Below are 18,786 nucleotides of genomic sequence, written 5' to 3' on the forward strand. Positions count from 1 at the left end.
CATCCGCTCTAAAACTCTCATGTGCAAAGAGCGAAAGATGAAGTAGAGGCATAAAAACAGACGACGTTCGGACAATCATAAGTCATTTCTTGTCAATTGCTTCGTTTCTCTGCCGCTCTTTGTTTAGTCATTCAGCACAGAGCCATTCAGCTGCTTTGGGACCAGTTTACATTTGAATTAATGTGTTTAGACTAATTTCTGCATGGGTCATTTCGACAGAACACGTGCACAGGCATGTGCCAGCGATCTGAGAGCATCCAGACCAGAGAGGGCTGCTAATGACCAATGGTTGGACTGAAGTGTCTGTGTGTGTGTGTGTGTGTGTGTGTGTGAGTCTGCTTTTGTGTTGAGGGTGTGTGTTGAAGATCAAGACTCGAGGGGGGGATCCCAGCCTGAGAACAGAACAGCTTGGACCTCTGGCTATCCCAGGGGTCTCTGGGACCCGACACCTGTGCTATTGCCTCACGTTAGAGGAATGAGACGTCTCATGTCTGTGGTCCAAGCACATGTGTGTCTAAACAGGACACAGCTGCAGCCTGTGCGTATATGTGTGTGCATGTGAGACACAGCGAATACGGCGCACACTCTTAAATGAGGTGTTGCCCTCACTTCAGAGATCAACCACCTGTGTGCCTGTATCGTGTGTCCACAAGTGCCTGAGCGTCGGCCGGTAATGAAGTCCATCATGGGTGTGTTGCCTCTAGAATCCCACTGTTACATTTATCACTGTGATTGTGATGCCATTACAGCTTCCATACAGCGGAGCGCCCAGCACACAGTGACCTCCTGTTTATAAAAGTCCACCAAGGAAAATTCAATTTCCTCAGTGAAGTTGTTCTCTGACGTTGAGCATCGCACCCTAGGGCATGAAGGTATGTACTGTATATTGTTTTACAATATGTGGAGTGTTACAGTCTGGGAGGCCACAGGACTGATGATGAAGTGTGAGAAAGCTGTGTTTTATTTATTTTCTTTTAAGGATTTTTCATTGGGTTTTGTTATTTTTTACCCAAATTACTTTACAGTAAAAGCATGACCACTTACAGGTGTAACGGTGAAAAAAACTATTGATCTTTTGATTGAGTATACAGGCTGAAATACAAAAAAAGGCAACTTTTATTGATAATTGATTTATTGTGGACTACTAATCAAACAGAAACACCACATAGCCTCTTGTAATGGTTATTTTTCAGTATCTTTTTTTTGCTATTTTACAGACTAAACAATGAGTTGATTAATTGAAACACGACAGACTAAGGTTATTTTCTGGCTCTGTGAGGCTATAATTTGCGCCAGCATGCTAACACACTCATGTAGCAATGCTAACATGCTGATATCCAAGGAGGGCTGAATCAAGGGCACCAGGACTTGGTTTTCAGCTTGGATAAATGTGACCTGGATGACTGAGAATCTTCAATGACATCTAACATGCTGATATTTAGCAGGTAGCCAAATGTTTATCATGTTCACCATCTTAGTTTTGCTTGTTAGCATGCTAAGATTTGCTAATTAGCATTAACATAAAGCACTGCTGAGACTGGTGGCAACGTCATTAGATTTTCAGGTCTTTTGTAATAAATCGAAGGACTGGACAGATTGAAATATTGACCTGATGAATGCACAATAATCCAGAGCAGGACATGAATGTCTGTAACATATTTAATGGCAATGCATCCTATAGTTGTTGCAATATTTCCCTAGAAACCAAAAATGACAACCTCTTGGTGGCGCTAGAGGAAAATCAGATGACTTAAATCATTACAATTCATCATCCGGGGATTTCCTAAACCCACACAGGTAGCATGGCTGAATATCAATTATCAATAGAATCAATAGTGAAAATAATTGTGAGTTTGGGTTAGGGTTAGCCATGAATAGCTTTATGTGTATAGCGCTTTTCAAAACATCATAGTGATTTACAAATGGGCCTACAACAACACACAGCACTGGGAAAAAACCAAGTATGGAAAATGAGATTTATAGTCGAATACCCAGCTGTGATCTTGGCCCTGACTGACATGGCCTGCAGCCATTAACATTAGTGTCAGGGATACCCATGTAATTCTCACCATCTCTTTCTGCACCCACCTACCCATCCAGCTGGCTCAGCCCACAGTCCAATTTTGCCAGCCCGGAAAAGTTTTTCCCATTTCCCACATGGGGATGCAACACCCACTGCCATTCCAGCTGCAGTACACATTCCTGGATAGTTTGCAAAGGAGCGAATCAGGGCAAAGGTCTGTGCATGTATGTGCTTGACTGACTGAATTGGCGGCTTCTCAGGTGACTATCTTGAGTATAAATGTAAATTACCTCACACTGACATTTGTAATTCGAGGAAGATGCAGAGGGCATTGTTTTACTTAGACACTTTGCCACCAGAAAAAAAAAAACTTCAGTCACATATTACACAACAATTCCAAAATGACAAAATGACAGAGTGCTGAGCACAATGTGAGGCCTGATCCCTGCCCTGGAGAAAAAAGGTCAGCGCTGAAAACATGTCTTTCTCAGAAAAGTGGAATAAATATGAGAGGACTTAGTGGAGATCTAATCGTTTCCTCTGCAGCCGGCCCCCGATGGAGGTTTCACAAGGCCTGATGGGGAACACATGGTGTTGCTGTGGTGACCCACAACTCTGTTCACATTTTTCCTACAGCCCTTTTTGTCGATCATAACGCTTCCTGACTGCTGTCTACACATCAAATGCATACATCCTAAAACATGTACAGCATTAACACCTTATTTACCCAACTTCCTAATCGTGAGAACAGAGTTGACGGATTTGATTGAACACATGGTGTGTATCTGTATGTGTTTTTCAATGGGACAGAGGGGGAGATGGAATGAACTGGTAACAGAAGGTGTTCCACAGGAGAATAATGAGGAAACAGTTGGGGGGAGGCTTGTTATGAGACATTGCCATATTTCTCAGTGATCAGGGCGAAAGCATGTGTATTTCAGGGTCCCACGAGGCGCCAATCCACAATCCCAGCCGCAACATGAAACAGAATATCTCAGGCTTATTGTAGTCATCTTGATCTTTGTTCACCGTTTGTCCTCGGCTACACTCACACCGTGTGCTCTGGCTGATGATAACACAGTCATGCTACAGATGGTCACACAAGGCCAGTGTCTACTGCCGAAATACACATAAAGTCTAACTAATTCTGGTGGTGACAAAATCAAGGTCAATGACTGAAATTCTAGGACAAAATCAAAATGTTCTTTCATACGCTGTTTGCATCTTTCCACCCACATACGTGCATCTGCCCAATAAATGACAGTTTGCTAAGCTCTTAATGCTGCTACACCTGTCAAGCTTTCCGCTCTCACACGGTTTACTTACCACTCAAACTTCTTTTTCATTTTCAAAACAATGAGTCCTTGAGTTCAGACAATGGTAGACAGAAAGCAACTTCTCATTTCTCACGGCCTATTTCGCAGCCTGAAATGCCAACTGTTGCTAGCAAATCTTATCAGCTGTAACTAGCTAGCTAATAGCTAACATGAAATCTTTCAGTTGGGTAAAAATGCAGTCTCTGACTGGAACAAAGAGTCTTTGATATGATGGCTGACGTGACGTGATGGCTACATTCATAATATCATGCTAGACTGAGGCTAATGTCTCCGGCAAAAAGAGTTAGCATTCTCACTAAAATGAAAAAAGAAGAAGCACTGGCGGAGCTACTTAGTCCTGGTATCATTAAACATGATAATCTCATTTAATTCTAACATAATGCTGTTTGGCTTGCTTAAATGCTTGGAAGACAGCTGGATTTATGCCTTATTCTTCTTATTTTCACACAGTATGTTTCAAATTTAACAAGAAGAGGCTTTTACAATGAGCCCTAACATGCTATCTTGGGTAACAGGATTGCTGGAGTGTAAACTTCCCCAAATCCAATAAAGAGCGAAACAGAGCAGCTAGCGTTAGCTTTAAACGCAGCGGGGAAGTACTGCACAGTGTTTAAAGTAACCCGTAACCCCACAAAATGTAGTTAGCTAATGAAATGCTTATTGGCTTTGGAGGTAATGCTGGGTTAAATTACTAAAGTATGCTAGTAAGATGGCCATGCTAACGTTTGAAGCTTAACTTGAGCAGACAAATACTGTTTAGTTCATACACTCTTCTCTTGTGCTGTTGGTTTTGAATGTCGTCTCTATATTAAAAGAGACGACATTCAAAACCGTCCATTCGAAACTGGACAAGTCTTTTGTGCCTAGTTACAGTTGCTAAGCTATGATTGGACAACTGTTGTTTGGAGGAGGGTTCAGAGAAGAGTTGATACTCTCTTCTACCACTGACGTTCTTTATAATTACTCCATCTTCAGTAATAGTATATGCACGTTTGTGTGTGCTCCTTTAGGTTTGTGTACATATGCATGTCGTGTGTGGGTCTTTTAAAAAGAGATGCTCCTTTGTCCGCACCAACAATAGTCCTCTTGTTCCTAAACAGCACCCATCATCTTAAAATGCGAGCCTTTTATAGGCTCTTAAAGCCGGACCACAGCTGGGTGCAGGACGGCAGGTCAAACTGGGCTTTCACAGTAAAAGAAAAAAAGAGACAGGGGAAAGAATTTCTTTTGATTGTAGCGGCGGACGAAGATGTCATTACAGAAATATGATGTGATCTTGTGATGTTCATTTTAGAAATTATGGGAACATTTTTGTGTCTGAGAGCTGTGTTGTTAAATGTCTGTCTCCTTACTTGTTGCCTTTATGTGAGGTTTTTCTTTCTGCAATGTATCAAGGTAGCAAACACACAAACATGCACATTTAAAGATGGTTTCATTCTTTTTGTTCCTAATAACAATGGATCTAAAGAACATGCATGAACCTCTTTCATCATGATGAATGATCATCATTAGTGATTTGTCACTCTGCAGATCTCCTCGGGCCTATGGATCATTTTAGCATCTTTCAGCCCATCGTTTTGGTTTTATTGCACATGACTGCGTTGATAAATTTTTTACCACTTTCATCAATGGTGTTTCTAGATGCAGGAGGCAAAAAAAAAGTTCTGATAAACCCAACACTGCCCAGCACAGCACCAAACAGCATACGGTGGTGGGGACCAAAGCAGAGCTAAAAGACGAGTGAATGTTTGTTTCAAATGAATGATACTGTTGATCTGTATCTGCTGGATGTGAAAATAGGCAACTGTTGCTAACACGTTGACCATAACGTCTTCACATAGTGATTGTATGTAAGTGCTGAACTTTTTTTTCATTTTATAGTACTTTTTTAACATCGCCATAAATGTCTTGTTGTTAGTCATTGTGTTCATCATGTTTTACTCATTGATCTGTGTTCAATATAAATAACATTGGGTTTCTTCTAGGCATCACTTTCATGTCTCAATAATTTTTAACAAGTTCACACAGTGGCTGAAATATCTTTAAAAATTTTAGGCCCGTAGCAACAGCTACCAGTGCTGTTCCTTACCCACTTTTGTACATCATGTATTAGCCAATACAAACAGCTGGTTGCCGTCTGTTTGTTTAAGCTCCTCTCAAGACGTTTCCTACAGCTCCTCAGCTTTAGTTTCCACAAAGGACAAAGCCAGCCTGTGATCCCCACTGAATTCCTCTTTCCAACAATCTTAGGAACAAAATATTCCTCCCATCCTACAGTTTTAGTGATAGCAGCAGGTTTTTGCTTCCCTCCCCTGTCCTCCACTCACACATGCACCATTTTTTCGTCAATGCTCTACAGTTGGTAGTTCTTCCCTAACAAGCCGTGTCAAGGTCAGGGTCAGGGGAGAGGGGCTGCAGGACTGGATGAGGTTCCTGATTGCAGGGTTGGTTTGAGGGGCAGAGTAAAACTGCCATTTCACATTATGTCTTCTGCTGATATGTGAAGCTACAACAGGGCTTTATTACTAGCATGGCATGCTGTCAGTGCCAGTAAATCAGTATTCTGACTTTCTGACAGACAATTAGTTTCCATCAGATGAGATGAATCATGATTGATTGACATCACCGACTACTGATGAAAATGCAGCTCTGGTGAGTTCAACCCTACTTAAGTTCAGGAGCCAAGACGTCACTACTGTCTGGTGTCTGTGCATCTCTGAGTTGGAGAAGTTTGCAGAGACAAAAACATCTTTGCTTCACCATGAATGTTATACATTTTTGAGTTTTATGATTTGCTTTGAAAAGGTTTTATATGCTGAGGGGTTGTAAACTGTCCTCAGTGCCAGAACCTGAGAACCATCAGTGAAGGGCATCCACCCTTTAGTGAAATATATTCCCTTTGATCTTTTCTGGATCTACAGCATTCCTCTCTGTGGTGTTATCCTGTCCCTGAGCAGACAGGAAAGTCTGTGATAGTCGTGGGTACTGGATTCTGAATGTAGGTATGGGCTTGTTTTCATGGAACAAGGAAATCTTTGCCATTTATAGCTACATCCAAACACACAGACGATCTTGTTCCCACAAACACAGAGAGCGTCTATACTGAAAAAAGATCAGTGGACTGTCATTGTGCTCAGCTTCCTGAGACGTGTGTCATTTCCTGTCCTACATCAGCTGTGGCGGCTTTTCCCATGGTGGAAAGGACAGCATCACTCCATCTGCATAGTGTCTGTCAGGGTCTCCCAACCACGTCCTCTGTCTGTCTGTTTGTCTCTCAGTGTTTCCTTTTTCTCTCCATGTCCACTGTATAAGATGAGGAGAGAAAGGCAAAGTTTCTTTTTCTCTATAACACCCGGCGCCACTCCCGGTTTCTGAGAACTGAGGATGGAAATACTCCGAGCACAAAAGGCAGCATTGATCTGCTAAACATGTTTTCTGGTGAGGACGCAGGGTGCCTTGTGTTCAGTCTCTCATGCGGCCCTGGTTTTTTATGCTTCAAGAGACCACAAACTGCTCTGGTTTACACCACCTAGCTTACAGGAGCTGAAAGTCTTATCATTTCATTTGACCACACTTTACTTTCTTTGTAGAGACGCCAACCCACGTCTTGTGAACTACTTCAAATGCTTTGTGTGCCTAATTTATTTTGTGGAGTGTTTTTTTCCTTCTTTTTATTACCAATCTTAGGAGTTCAGTCCACTAATGATGCAAAAGAACAATGAAGACTTTTGGAAGTGTGCTGTGCTTGATATTTTTCTGCAGGCCTGCATACACTCTCAGCCAGGGGAGTGGGTGGTAAGACTTCAGCTTGCCAAATCCCTACTCTCCCCCCTTTAACAGAGAATCCATGAAATTCATATATTTAGTTCCCACCAAACAATTCACTTCATTATTTCTCTCTCTCTCTCTCTCTCTTTCTAGTCTGGATTTATATCCACATTCAAAATTTCACTTTCTCTATCGTGGTCACTGTTCGAGGACATGAGAGCATGAGAATTCTAGCATTCAGTTCCCTTTTTTTGCTTGTTCTTCTATTATGTTTTTTTATCTTAAGAATTGAATTGGTATTTGTTCTTTAAACCTGCCATAACTGATTTTTTGGCCTCTTGGGGGCAGCACAACAACCTGGAAACACAATATGAACATAATGCCACCTTTTAATGGCGTTCCACAGGGAACAGTCCTGGTTCCCTTCCTCTTCACACGCTGCACTGCAGACTTCATGCAAAAAAATAACTACTTGCCACCTGTAAAAGTTCTCTGATGGCTGCAATCATTGGGCTCATCACAGTGGTGGATGACAGTGAGTACAGAGAACTGAACCAGGGCTTTGTGGATTGGTACCAGAGGAACTACCTCCAGATCAATGCAGGGAAAACTGAAGAGCTGGAGGCGGAGCAGTCACACCAAGATGTTGACATAACTACAGCCACCACTTACCCATTAACAACCATCACCAACAAACCACAGCTGTCTCACATCTTAGCCAATCCAGACAGCTGTGAAGGATCAGTTTGACCCATTCAGTGAAGCACTCATCACCATGACTCTCCTCAGGGGAAAGATTTGGAAGGAGACGGACGTAAAGCAAGAGAGACAGAGGGATGGAAACATCTGTGAGAACCCATCTAGGTTTCCATTGTATTCACAAACAAATACATCAGTTGAGTAATGCATATAACGGAAAGATTTCCTTGGATCAAATTATGTACAAGACTCTCAGGTTTTGGAAAATTTACAGCTTGAATATGCACACAGTAACTCATAGACCACAAGTGACGCCTGGCTTCTCAGAAAATAGTGTCTTATCTTTCAGTAACAAAACTTTTATGAGCCAAATCAGTGAGTGTGTGAGAAGTGTTCGTCTTTAGCAGGCCAGATGTGTGAAGGACGTATGCATGTATGCTTGTGTGCTTGTACTTCTATTTTCTCTTGTTTTCATAGACGAGAGTAAGTGATACCAAGGTTTAACTGCTTAATGAAAGCTCTTCCCTCTCTTGACACTGTCATTATCACTTCGTCACTGACTGATCGGAATCCTTTCCTACAACTGACGCAGAGGAAGAGTGAGAGGGGGAGGAGGAGGAGAAAGGTAGTCTGCTGACCCTGTCATCAGACTTTTGCATCCTTCACATGTGGAATGTGGAACTTCCTCTCTACGCCTCCTACAGGGTTTCCTGTATCCACAGAGGGCGTGCAGGCCAAAGGTCAGGCCTACTGTAAAGTTGGTCCGATAAATTCCCAGTGCATGCCAAAGTACAGTTGCTAGACTGTTCCTTTCTTCACCTCTGTATTTCTTAAGAATGCCTCCCCCAGGAGCGACTCTTATTGGTAGGTGGGGAGTTTTATAAGAGTTCATTTTAGTCCTTGAGTTCCCCACATCACACAGCTGAGCTGAGACATTTATAGTTGCTATGAGCACTCTTCACGAGATAAGAGAAACAAAGGAAACCTTATGTTCTGGAGAGTTTGCCTTTGAAACTATGGTTTAAAAATATTTACGATGTTCTGTAGATCTCTTTGTTTTGCTTCAGTATTTTTACTACTGTTTTCTGTGCAAGTGCTCATCCTGTCTGTAGAAATGACCACTTAAATTGTACTGAAAAATGCAACCTGGCTGGATTATGTTCAGGGAAAACGTTTTTTGATATAAAGTCTTTAATTTTCTCCTGGGGCGCTTAGTATGTGCAGACATTTGCAAAAATGAGTTTTTAGCAAATATAAAGTAACATACATAACATTTAGATGCTCAGTAAAGGGAACGGTTGCATTCATCAACCTAGAATGGACATGAAATGACATGAAAATAAATGAAAAACTAGACCTTCATGCAGGTATAAAAGGATCTAAGCACCCAACAACACCCAGAGACTTGGAACCAGACACAGTAGAGTAACGCAGCGATGCTTACTGTCTGATTAGGAGGCGTTAATGCCACCTCCTCTACAAGCCTGCATAAGCTAAGATTCGCCAGAAACCCACTTCTGTATGTTCCCATTCAAATCTGTTTATTTTGACTCCTCAACACGTGTGTCCAGGAGTTGTGGAAAGCATGCGTTGGCTGTCTGATGCTTAAAGCTAAAAAACTTTACGGATGTGGAGCCCCCTGTCCAACGATCAGAAAGCTATTTGATGATCAAGGCAGCACGTGTCTGAAGCAGAAAGCCTTTAGTCATGCAGAACCTCGGTCACTCACTCTGAGCTTGTTATCGCAATATGTTTAGTCTATGTCTGTCTCGCTGGTCCCGCTTTCCTCTTTCTGTCTTTTATTCCACTCCCTAATGCGTCTCACACACTCCCTCCACTCTGACCTCTTTTACAGAGGTTAACGGTGTGAATTTCATTGCTTAAACTGTCTGAAAGTGTGATAAGTACTTCTAACTAATGAGTTTCAGCAGCACAGTCTACCATATGGCCAGGTTGGCCTCATAAATCCCATGATCTGACACATTCACATTGCATCGTTGTGATACTTTAATGTCCTTTGAAAAGGCTTCAGGCCCCGATCACACATGACGCTGCTATGAGCTTAGTTTTAGCAAGTTAACATGAGATAACACGGGGTAAAAATTTAATCAATAAAAGCAGGATGGATGCTCTCCTATATTCTGTATTTTGTTACTGTCAAAACAAAACCAAAACCAACTAGGCATTAGTCCCTCTCTAAATACCCTGAGACTTCCAAACGCTGCCTGTGGCTCTCGGCTTTAAGCCCATTTGTTCCAACGAAAGATGTGAATGTTTAAAAATGGGTCACAGAGATGTTTAATTTTCAAAAAAAGGCTATGTAATTTCCTAAAACAGCTGGGCGCTGGTGTTTTTTTTTTAATCAAACATTTCTCAAACAGGAATAAAATGAGAATTTTGGAACTATTTTCAGCCGTGGATGAATAAACATTCGGTGCACTTCTGAGTATTTACAGCAACGGACAATACTTGGCAGAAGGATCAATTCATTATTGATTGTGGTCTCTTAATGAGACTTGTTGACAGTATGAAAAATATAGAATAACACTGCCCTTATCCTTTAAAGATGAGGATGAGGGGCCGTTTTTACTATGTGATATAGCATAGGGAAACCATAAGAATTATTAGATTTCCTCCAGGCTCTGCTAATATTTGTCCATTACCACGCTGGACTGTGTGAGGCTGATATATATATAAAACCTGAAGCACTAAAATGTGAGCTAGTTAGGACGCAGGTATGCACTGTCAGAAAGCCTCATATGTGATCATGGCCTTATTTGGTATTCAGAGTGAAAACTAGGAGGTAGAGCTGATTAATATAGAGGTTAAAGAAGGGGACAGAGACGGGTGTTTGGAACAGTAGTTACTGCTGGGGACAGTGAGGGACTTACCCTGGCACCCTTCTCTGGAAAGCATTTACATCCTCCGCTGCAGTCTCTTCCTCCACATTCGCCACTGTGCTTCTTCCCACCCTGTCAGACACAACAACAGACAATGTGAAGGTTAGAGCTGGACTACTGGAGGTCAGGGTATAGATGTTAGATACAGGAAACTGCAACATTTTGCGTTTTTACTTGCATAAACACAACCGAGATATGTGTCCATGTGCTGTTGCCTGCTTTGTGCACTGGATGGGACACAGCGTGGGGTAAATTGTTGTGCACTGTAGGTGTGACCGGCTGTGTTTGTGTACACTGTGGTTTCTCAGCACACTTGTTTATGCCTGCGGCTCTGTGTTGCATGAGTGCGGGAGATTGCTGCTGTGTTGTCTGCGCTGTTGTATATATCGGTCTGGTGTGCAGAAAGGATGCTTTGGATGTGGCTCGAATGACTCATAATGGACACATAATGGATACCCATGCGTTCATGAAAATCCTATTCATCAGATAGGCTGGGTCCGACCACTGACAGGGACAATTTGTCTTTGGATGTCTGCATACCAACAAAACCACCCACCATCACTGGCCGACTTGTGCTAGACATGACACAAGCACACACAGCCAGTCAGGGGTCAGTGTGGACATGACATGATCAAAGACAGCAGGCACACAAACAGGGTTTCCCAACCCACAGGTCAGAGGTGTCGAGACCCGGAGCTAGCTGAGATAGCTGGAGACATTAATTGAGACAGGATGGAGTCTTGGAGAACTTTTGTGTTCATGTGGTGTTTCCAATGAAAATCACGTGCAAAGCTCCAAGCTGAACTCTTTGCCGTTCAGATGTTGTGCCACAACCACATTTCTTACTCATCAGAAGCAGAAGCAAAACAATTTGAAGCATTTACAAAACTGTAGACACAACAAAACATATTGGCTGCCACACCTCGGCCCGCAATGCTGCAAAACAGACACATATTCTGGATATGCGTCTGTTTTGCAGCATTAGGTCAAATTCATTGCTGGAATTAAGGTTCCAGATGCTTTTTTAATAGATCTCTGGGTTAATCAGCGACTGCTTGGACCCTCCAGCAATGTTTCCATGCATGTTTAAATACATGAGTGGAAACAAAGCTTTTGCACAGCTTACATTGTTCAGTTGAACTTTTCACAATGGTGCCTGGCATTGAATAGTAATGAAGCACACACATACACGCATACCGCAGATAGCGTTTATTCAACTCCAAGTCTCCAACGTTTAAGAAAGCCCCTTCAGTGGCCTTTTAATTAGCATACATGAGTAAACCTCTGTCGACCGGCGGGCAGAGAGGCACCATGTAGCTGGTTATGACGTCTCTCTTTTGTGTCTGCCTACGTCCTCCACCTACACAGCCATACCATAGCCTGCTTAGGCAGCAGATGCCTTAATACCCTCCTCACTCTGTTGTTAAAAAAAAAAAAAAAAAAATCAAAATGGCCACTTTATGCCCACAGTTGCGACAAAACGCAGATCAAGAATCAGAAATTCTCCCTCCTCACTTTGGCAGCAGATCCCAGCGGTCTCTCTCCCTCACAATGGCCACATTGAGACCCTCCTCACACACAAAGACCTTCTTTTACTACAGAGACGCCGTCCTTTAATGATCCCCTATCTCCACAGCACAAAAGACCCTCTTCCCCTCCCTTATGGAATGCACTAGGCTGAATTTCTTGGTTAACTCTCAGTGGATCTGAGGGGTTCCTTTCAAACCACTGTGTGATAAAGCTAAGACATGCTGTGATGGGTTTAATCTAGCCTGCACGCTATGGTGGCACACTCACTCCATTCACTAACACGATTTTTTACTTCTAACGATAATTTTGAACTGAAAAGTCCAAAGGGAGTATATCTGAACCAAGCCTCCTCCGCGGGGTGAATACCTCTACAACATTTTTAGTTTTGGGACGGGGGACGGAAACAGAAGGTCACATCATCCCAATAAGGATATAACAGAGTCACGGCATGACCTTTCTCCACATTAAGGTGGAAGTCCAAAACACAGACAATAGACTGCGTCATCTCCGTACAGACACACAAAGGAATGGCTCCCATAAAGGGAATTGCACATTACTGAGCAATGCACGATCAGTTCAGCTTCACAGTTTATAGGCTGAAAATAGCTGATGGCTGTTTCAGCAGAGGACAATAGGACTGTGCTGCAGCATCCTGTTTTTTTCTCCGCCCACTGTCACAATGTTTCCAACAAACTCTGTCAAGCTCACCTTTTCCACAGCTACTGTACAGCACACCTTGAAAACAAACTGGATGATAATATGTTGCCGCACTTGTATCAGTGCAACATAGCTGTAAAGAGGACAACAAAAGTGCATCAAGAAGAAACGGTCAAATGATGGAACTGATGAGGTTTGATTGTTGTTAGAAATAAACTTTATTTAATTGTATGTGTTTATTTATCTTTTCTGATGAGCTCACAAGGAAATAATTAATCATCAGCATTAACAGTATAGACTGCAACTATATCATTAAAGAGTTCCACCTAGTTAGCTTTGCTCTGCTAGTCAGACTCACAATGGACAGTTTAAAAAAAGTCGACGCAGCAGACCTTGTCCTTTTTAGTCCATGCCTTCTTCTTCCTTGTCAAAGTCTGGGACTACGTTACCCACAATGCAACTCCATCACTGACAGTTTGGTTTGGAATTTATGCAAGCAGCAGCTAAGACAGATTTCATTTTCAGACTGGTAGTCATCAGCCCCATTCAACGCTGACTCAAGTGATGTCACTTGAGGCAATTTATCAGACTTCATAATTGAAATGGTGGAACAAACAAGTGGACTGAAACCACATGAAAAGGTGGATTTCCGTCCACTACCAAGCTGGTTCTATGTGGTGTGAAAACAAAGCAGACCCACAAAGGGATTTTGTGATTAATCATGAGTTCAAAAGCTAAACTACTATCGAATCCATCCGCTGATGAAATAATGACCCACATGCACAAGGTCGGGACCAAGTGAACAAAACTACAAGTGTAACAGCCACCTTAAGGTATGTTCAGACAGGATTTTTAACCGTGCACCATATTAAATCAAGATCTATAGACCCAGTGGTTGCCAACAAACTGCATAATGCGACAAGAGAAACAGATGAATCCAGACCACCTAAACACCACAGCGTGGGGTCCTGCAGACTATCACCATAAATCTGACATGTCGCACAGTCTTAACATGCAGTCCGAACACAACACCAGACTCAACATATCATCTGTGAGCCAAAGAGACTCGTAAAGAGGCAGAGGAGACATTGCTGGGTGTCGGCTGCTGGATATTAATTTCTACTGTAGACGCACAGATGAGCTGATGTCATCCTGCAGCGTCTCCCATTTTCATATAAAGAACACATTCATAATATCTCCACAGTCCAGAATGGTCTTAACAGCATGAATGAGAAGTTATTCTTGTGCCTTTGTTATGAGAGCTGTCAGACAATAGTGTATATGACAAGAAACAATGGCCATGAAGGTCAGTTCCACAGATCCGGTGCGCTGCGATTGTTCATCTGTGGCTTCTGGTTTACAGTACGGCTCTCTACTGTTGATCATCCTTTATGTCCTGTGACCTACCTTCTGTGATCCGGGGGTTCCTCTGCGCTCATCTGCTCTACTTCAAAACTGCAGTGGTGTACACAGACGGAAACAAGATTTTCCACAAAAAACCCTACTCTCCCACACAGTATATTAATTAACCTGTTAACCACTCAGACCACACATGCAAGAAGAAAGTTTAGATTAGACAGATAAGAAAAATAGGCCCAGCCTGTCCCAGTAGCAACATGCTGCTTTCCTCTAAGGGCCAACACGGTGACTTCTGGGCCAAAACAAATCCTATTCTTCTCTTGCCAAGTTCCTTGGTTTTGAAGTGTGTGTACATGAGTTTATCCATCACTGCAAGCAGAGCTGCAACACGAGTGTCAGTGTCAGTGTGTAAAACAATTAAGGGATGTTTCATCAGGAGTAATTCTACCACATCTCTTAAAGAAACACTACAACAGGTCAGGTTAATGCCTTTCCTAATGAGGAATGTTGTTTTTGTTGCCTCCTTGGTCTTTATGGCTGCATTAGTGCCTCTCTATGCCTCTCCTTCGATACACTGTACAGTACCTGAAATAAAACCAGCTGGGTCAACAACACTCTTTCTCACGCTAACCTTTTCTTTCTTGCTCTCCCTTTGTTGATGTTAATAGAGAAAAGGAGTTTATATGGCTATTGGACAGCAGTTCTTCGATACTCTGTTATTATCCAATAATGCACAGTGAGGCGACAACAATGAGACAATAATGGACAAGCTTTCTCTACCGAGAGCAGAGTACTTGTCGCACTTCTACAAAGGCATCACACCAAAAAAATCGTGCTGTATTAACTGGTAAAGTACTTTAACCCCAGACTACCTTGCGGTACTACTTGCAGGTAATAATAAAATTCTTTAGCATGTAGCTCACTCATTTCCTCTGAGGAACTGAGAAACATCTCAATTACAGCAAGTAATCTGGGTCACTATTATAGAGGATAACAGAGAATTAAGACACTTAAACATAACACCAGTCAAAAGTTAAATCACTACTCTGAATGAGTATAAACGCAGTTACCTCCATTTAAGTCAATAGCTCTGCAGTTTGGGAAATAGACTTAATTGCTTTCTTGCTGAGAGTTAGATGAGAAGATGAGTGATACCACTCTCATACCCCTGCATTAAATAGAAATCTACTGTCAGCAGCCAGTTAGCTAAGTTTAGCATTAAGACTTGAAATGGGGGAAACAACTAAGCTGGGTCAGTCCAAAGGTAACGAATCCGCCTACCAGCTCCTCTGCAGCTCACTTACTAACATGTTATATTCAATTTGTTTAATACAAAACCGAAGTGTAAAAACTACAACATGTGGTTTTACAGAGACTCTTCCTTGACTGGGGGCAGTCGCCTCCTGGAGACGGTTGCCTGGCAACTTCAAAGTGACAACATGCCTCCGGGAAGTCACAGCATCTGGCAGTGGTCATAATTTGCCAATAATTTCCCAAAACGGCAAAATATGAACCACAGCAACAATACTTGACCAAACGCTACTTAACTGATTTCTACAGACGTAGAATATGGATTAAACTACTGAGTGGTATTGTGTCACAACATGTGATTTAAATGGACAACTGTCAGGTAATCAAAGGTTAGTATTTCCCTTCCTTTTGCCTTACAGACTTCTGTTTTTTTTTTTGCGTAATTGTTCACTTGATAAAATTTAAGAAAAAGTGAAAAAAGCTCATCACTCCTTCTCAGTGTTCAATGAGACGTTTTAACACAGCATGTTTGGTCAATCATTGGCCCAAAGCCAGAGGAATTCCATTCACAATGATATAAAACAGAAAATTGACTGAACAGAAGTTGAAACATGTGACTGATTTCTGCTTATCAAACATGCTGTTGATTTACACTCTATAATCAACTCATCTAGTATTTTGCAGCCGTTTATACTGTACCACCGTCCTCCAGCATATTCAGACCTGATGATGGTTTGTGTGAGATTGTCTGTGGTCAGCCTGAGTCACCATGGCTTTGGTTTATCCATGTACTGTATACAATAGGTTAACCACAGACATAGCCACTTCCTAACACTGTCAAGGTCAAAAGGAGCCAAAATCAACACGACCATCTCAGTCACGAGAACAAGATGATGAAAAGACCAAAAAGAAGAAAAATGCAGACGGAACAAGCTGAAGGCAAATTATAAATGCAGATGCACAGGAATAACTCTGAGAGGGAGCCTTGACCTTCAGTCCACTAAACTCCAGAGGCCAAAAACATGAGGATCATGGCAGGATTTATGGTAGTCCAGAGCAACCAGAACCCAAATGATAACTATAACAATTAGACAAAATGGAAACATGATCCCTACATGGTTGAAAACAAGTGCAAATGCCACCTCATCACACATCAGTGGAATCCAGAACATGCATCTAAAGCTTTTCCCCTATGAAATGAAATATTGAACTGGGAACAAAACACAGAGAGAAAAACAGAAGGAGACAAATGGGAGTCCATGATTTTGACACACAGCTGCACATTCCATATCTCCCCTAGCAAATCACCATTTAAATCCTCCTCAATCCTGCCAGATTATTAACACACTACAAAACACACTGCAGAAATGTTCGTGATGAACAGGCTGATGGACGACCTTGATTTAAAGGAGCTTTTGTTATCGTGAACATTTCAGGCGAAGTCAGTAAAATTCCTGCATTTCTAAGTAATTTTCCCCATAAAACCGTCACCTTTTGCTCACAGATCTTAGCACTCTTATTTAACGCACCACATCGCGAAATGAAAGGCTTCCATTTCTCAGCTGCTGTTGTTTAAACATGCAGGCGTTAACAGATCAGCCACAGAAAGGCCTGGAAACATCCACGGCTCTGAACCTCAGGTGATGGAAATGACAAACTGCCTCTTTAAAATGCTTTCTCAGTTTTCGCACATGAAACGATGCAGCGAAGCATAAACAGTGGTTGTGAGAGAACCCCCCCCCCCCCCCCCCCCCCCGGGTTTGAGGTATCAGATGAACGGGGATCACACTCTATTGCAGGTCAGGATGAGCGTTTGATCTGGGATTGGCGGTTTGTACCCTTCACTAACTCACGCTGCGGGGAGGACAACGCAGACGAAACCAAGCAGAGAGATGTAAAATACGGCTTTGTGATAACGGTAATGAAGACTCTTAAAGCTACCAGAGTCAACAGAAACCAAATCCCACTACAAGGAAATCTCTGTTGGTTGATCTGTGGGCTGTCTGGCAGTGGCTGTGGCTCATCCTTAACAAAGGACCTAACCTGCGCTCTTTCAACTTTGACCCTGGCCAGGAGGAATCTGATCCAGCTATTCAAATATGCAGATGTCCATTCGCTTCTACAACCGCTCTTCTGTTAGAGTAAACCCTCAGAGGGCTGCTGCCATCGCCACCTAACTTCAAAAGACACGAATAAAGGAACATGAAGAGGCTCTTAACCTCTGGACTGTGGAGGGACAGGAAAACTGATGCTGCAAACAGGTGTCGATGTTCTGTTGTAGTTTCAGGTTTCTATGTTCGATCCATCAGCGTGCTAAAAAGGAACAATTGATGATGCTACAGTGCGCATCTCACCTTTTCATATAAGTCTTATCATGAGAAAGGCTCCATACTGCAGACTCATAAAGTCCACTCTATAGAAATGATTCACAAATACGTTCATTATTGTCAGAAAATGGAACCTTAGGAGATAACAGCTAACTGTAAAAGCTGACGACATACAGAGTTTAATCGTTCATTTTGCATCTTAAACTCCAGCTTCTAAGGACACAGCCACAGTTCAAGACATCGCAGGTTTAAACTCGTCTTAAATCTTAAACCACAGCTAAACTAGTGACAAAGCAACCGCCCCGTGTGTATTCTCGAGACACAACAGACATGCTGAAGGCATTTCCCTCCTCATAAAACATTTCCAAAGCGTGTCTGAATATTTTAAAACCTGCATTTCATCACACACACTTCGCCAGTGTTCCCCTCTCCTGCCCTTTTCTGCTGCATCGCGACATTTCTGTGGATCAGCGGAGCAGCATGAAAGAAAAAATCCAGCTATGGATAAAAAAGTAAAAAAAACAATTGTGGACGTGCTTGTAGAAACAATGCTCCATAGCGCCCCCCGTGGTTTAGACCAATACTTCTTTACATTGTGAGCACAGAATTGAGGTGAAATGTGATGGAAGACTTTATCCAGGAAAGGGAACTATTTGGCTATTTGTATGTGTATGTGTGTGTGTGTGTGTGTGTGTGTACATTCATAAACTGTATGTCGGACCATCTTCCGCTGTTATCACGTGCCAAGGTAACAGCTGCCCTTCTTCACACTAATGATGTGGACGTCGGCGAGAAAGCGCAGGCCCAAATTTGAAACACCTGGCCGCTGTCAAGGAGAAGCTCTGAGAAGGCTTACAGTGCGCATAACACACATCTGTGACGGAAACATGCAGTATGATATGTCTTGACGCATATCTGCAATATATCTCAATGTC

General features: G+C 42.4%; 1 protein-coding gene across 2 annotated transcripts in view; it reads right to left on the reverse strand.

Moving 5' to 3' along the window:
- Positions 1–18,786, reverse strand: part of col4a2 (collagen, type IV, alpha 2) — a 60,036-nt gene that overhangs the window by 27,439 nt on the left and 13,811 nt on the right. For both annotated transcript variants that reach the window (XM_041950439.1, XM_041950438.1), the window contains exon 4: positions 10,719–10,799. In XM_041950439.1, coding sequence (XP_041806373.1) covers positions 10,719–10,799 — 81 coding nt within the window. The remainder of the gene's footprint in view (positions 1–10,718; positions 10,800–18,786) is intronic.

The sequence above is a fragment of the Chelmon rostratus genome, chromosome 13 (genome assembly GCF_017976325.1).
Source record: "Chelmon rostratus isolate fCheRos1 chromosome 13, fCheRos1.pri, whole genome shotgun sequence".
In the NCBI taxonomy this organism is placed as follows: domain Eukaryota; kingdom Metazoa; phylum Chordata; class Actinopteri; order Chaetodontiformes; family Chaetodontidae; genus Chelmon; species Chelmon rostratus.